The sequence below is a fragment of the Propithecus coquereli genome, unplaced genomic scaffold (assembly GCF_000956105.1).
Source record: "Propithecus coquereli isolate 6110/MARCELLA unplaced genomic scaffold, Pcoq_1.0 Scaffold46, whole genome shotgun sequence".
Taxonomy (NCBI): domain Eukaryota; kingdom Metazoa; phylum Chordata; class Mammalia; order Primates; family Indriidae; genus Propithecus; species Propithecus coquereli.
The window spans coordinates 1,240,012-1,244,028 of record NW_012150396.1 but is presented as its reverse complement, the minus strand read 5'-3'; the positions used below and the strand labels follow the sequence as shown (position 1 = coordinate 1,244,028).

Genomic DNA, 4,017 nt, shown 5'->3' with positions numbered 1-4,017 from the left:
AAAATATTTAATATTTTCTGTAAAAATAAATTATGTACTTTATACTTCATTGTTATTCTATTAAAGTATTCAGACGACAGTTACATTCATTGTTGGCAGCATGCTCAAACATTCTTATTTGACATTCCCTCATGCATGATAAAATGAGGTGCAAGCTGTTCACATGGGGAAAAGAAATCAACTTATTTTCACAGGAAAGAAAATGATACATGAAATAGAATTAATTAAAAAACCGAAGTGTCATATGACAGGGATACAAAAATTCACTAAGAAAATATATTCTTCAAGACCTTTGAGGTGACATAACCTTTGACTGTACTTTAATCAAAGGTAGTTTTCATCATGCTACCCTGTAACTTCCATCAAATTAGCATGCTTCTCAACTGCAGGTTGTCGCCCCCTCCTATAATTTAAAGCATAGAGTTTGGTCAGTTGGCTGAAGCATAGCAGTTGCACTTGTGACCTTTCACAAAAGAGCCAGAGAAGAGCATCTCCACTCTAAGCGTGGTTCGCGACAGCAGCACCTCTGGCACCAAGCAGACCCGTTTTCCATGTGGCGGCCAGGTGGCAGAGGTCTCTGGAGTGGCACAACATGAAAACAAGCCTGACACGTACGGCAGAGACATTCTAGAGCCGAATTTGCTGGTTCACCTAGCAAACAGGTGAAGGATAAGAACTGAATTGAGTTTAACCAAACAGGAAGTATTTGTACTTATCCCCGAGGGACGCCTGAGTGGCAATTTAGAAATGAGCCTGCCTTCTGCTGTTTCTTCTTCTTTATCTTCTTTTTCTTTTTCTTTTTCTCAGCCTTATTTTTGCTTGGCTTCTTTTTCTTATTTTCCTCTTTATACCATGGTCCCCAGACTCCTCCGTTGAGCCGAGGGTTGCTCCTGGGGTCTCTGGGGGGATACCGGACCGGCACTGCGGTTTTGTTGAACTGGGAGAGCCTCCGCAGGAGCTTCTTCACGATTCCGGGATACCTGTGCGACAGGTCCACCCTCTCATACGGGTCAGCCGTGATGTTGAAAAGCCACACACTCTTGCCAGTGGACAAGGTGATCCGTTCATTGTGCCAGCGGTTTGGCCCCAGGTTGCTGAAAGACTGAGGCGGAACCCAGTCGCTGTAGCCGGGGTTTCCGGTGAGCAGCTTCCAGTGCTGCACCCGGATGGCCGACTGGATGGCCGTGTTCCAGATCCCGTAGCCCGCCGCCCAGGAGCCATTTTTTGCCTTGGTGTAGATGGGATCAATGTTGTGCAAAATATCCACTCGGGGTGAACGAAGGCCTTCGCTTATGGTCTCCCAGATGTCGTAGCCATCTAGTTGAATGTCCTCATCGATCTGCCCTTCGGCCAGTGAAATCAGAGTGGGGTACCAGTCCGTGATGTGCACAAGCTCCTTACACACGGTTCCCTTGTTTTTCAGAAGCGGGCTATGCACAAAGCCAATAGCCCGGATCCCCCCTTCCCAATAGGTTCCTTTGCTACCTCTGAGAGGCCAGTTACTCCCTCCTGCCGTGGGCTGGCCACCATTATCTGAAGAGTAAATGATGATACTGTTGTTATAGAAACCATATGTCTTCAGAGCCACGGTCACATTGTTGATTGCTTCGTCTAAGCAGGAAAGCATGGCCGCATACCTCCGCCGGTTTATGTTGACAATGGACCGGTAGTGTTCAAAGTACCTGACGGGGGCTTGCAGCGGTGAGTGAACAGCCTGGTAGGCAATGTATAAAAATATAGGCTTTGTGGGGTTATGGGAAGCTAAGATTTGCTGCACTCTCTGAGTGTACATCTGTGTGGAGTATATGCCATTGTCGTAGTCCCAGGCAGCATTGTCATTTTCATACAGGTCATAGCCACACATCCCAGGACTGTCACATTTGTAGTGTGTATAGTAATCCCCACTTCCCAAAAGAGAACCAAAAAAGGTATCAAATCCTCTCTTGGTGGGCATGCATTCTTTTCTATAAAAACCCAAGTGCCATTTTCCAACCATATGCGTTGAGTATCCAACCTCCTTCAGCTTCTGAGGTAGGGTTGCATTGTCCAGAGGTAAACAGTTGGGTTGGGTAGGTCTTATGATAGAATGTTGAAGTCCGGTGTGTATCTGATATCTTGAAAAAGGAGTAAAAATTTTGTTAGGGCAGGAGAAAGAAGATACTCTACATAAAACAGTGATTCCTAAATTAAATAATGTTTAATTATTGTATATGAAGAGAAACTTTACCCCAAGTAATAACAGGACCAATTCAACCTTTCTACTCTTAACTCAAAAGTCTTACCCTAATTAGCTTCATATTTAACATCTGAAATACATGTGAATCTAAATCAGTATTTTTGAAACTAAGATTTCATGACTTTTCTCAAGAGCCTTTTTAAAGTTTTAAAGTTCTTATAACAGAATTAACATTTGCACAAAGTTTTGTAATTTATAGACTTTCTTTCATCTGCATTATTGTATTTAATTCTCACTACAACAATGAGAAGTGGAATTCTTTATGTTCATTTTATAGATGGGAAATTAGAAATGTAGAGAAGTTATGGTATTCTCCCCAACATCTCAGCCTGCCCCACCAGGCTGTGAGACTGATTCCTGAAAAACAGGGGCTAAGTCTAATGCTCTCTCTGTTCTTTTAAAGAGTTAATATTAGTACTTTTTGAAAAATCAGGGAGCAGAGGAAAGATGCCAGAAGGCTTGAGAAGAGAATCTGTTCTAACTTTCCAATTAAAGTAAGGAAGGATTTGTAAACCGGATAGTGAGACTTATGTTGATCCCAGAGAAATTTGAGAATGATTTTTTTAAGGAGATGATTTGTGAGCATTTCAAAAAGAACAAATTAGATAGAGTCAAAAAGAAAAGTACTGCCAAGTTAGCTTCATTCTCTCTCTCTTATTTTTTAAAAGATCAGCATTTAGGTAAATAGCTTAGGAACGATTTAGCATTTGAAAAAGCTGTCCATGATCTGTTGGCAGCAGCAAATGCCAAGTAGTATATTCAAAATACACTGCAGAATTAATTGTTTGAGGACCCCTGACCTGGAAGGTAGTTTCTGGAGCAGCACAATGGGGTCCTTTCTTTGGCTTCAACTCACTGGTCAGTATTATCCATGACTTGAATAAAGAAATAGAAGAGTTGCTTATTATTTGGGACAAATAGTTAATATTATAAGTAGCAGAATTAAGACTCAAAGTAATCTAAATGACCTGAAATGTTGCTGAAGGAAAGAAGGTTAAATGTAGATAGAAAGTAAGGAAGGGCTCAAAGATTGAAGGGAATATATCAAAAGGATGCAGAAGCCTGATTGAAGGGGCTCTTGGTGGCCAAATCTGGGACAATTTGAGCACCAAAACAAATATAGTGATAATAACAATTTATATTCCCCCCCCAAAAATAGGAAACCCTGAGTCTATAATGATTTAAAGAAATAATAAAGAAATAATAAGTGTGATATGGATTGGAATATTGACATAGTCTAAAAGTATCTTCCCTTAAAACACTTAATGAATCATACAGAGAAATGAGTAACTATATAGGGAGGAGCCCAGTGGACACCATCCTAATCAAGTGATCAAAGTTAACAGCACCAGAAATGGGACAAATCAAAGTCACGTAAAATGACACTGCGCCAGATTGGATGCGGTGAGAAGAGCACAACATTGTTTCTGTGATGTTCCAACCAAAGATGCATAACCTGAACTCAATCCTAAGTAAACATCAGGCAAACCCAAACTGAGGGACATTCTACAAATAAAAAACAGAGGAGCTCTTCCAGTTTGAAAGCAACTGAGGAGGCGTGACCGTCAAATGCAATATGTGATTCTGAATTGGAATGGTTACAATAAAGCACGTACTTGGAGAGCAGGCAAATTTAAATGGAATCTCGGGACTAAATGGGAATAGCAATGTCAATTTCCTGATCTTGATGATTGTTTTGTAGCTAATATAGAATATCCTTATTTGTAGGGAATATACACTAAAGTATTATGGATGATGAGCCATCATGTCGGCAATTAACT

General features: G+C 40.9%; 1 protein-coding gene across 1 annotated transcript in view; it reads right to left on the bottom strand.

Moving 5' to 3' along the window:
- The window catches only part of ARSJ (arylsulfatase family, member J), a 67,805-nt gene continuing 63,788 nt past the window's right edge, over positions 1–4,017 (bottom strand). The window contains exon 2 of the mRNA XM_012655111.1: positions 1–2,114. Coding sequence (XP_012510565.1) covers positions 713–2,114 — 1,402 coding nt within the window. The 3' untranslated portion in view covers positions 1–712. The remainder of the gene's footprint in view (positions 2,115–4,017) is intronic.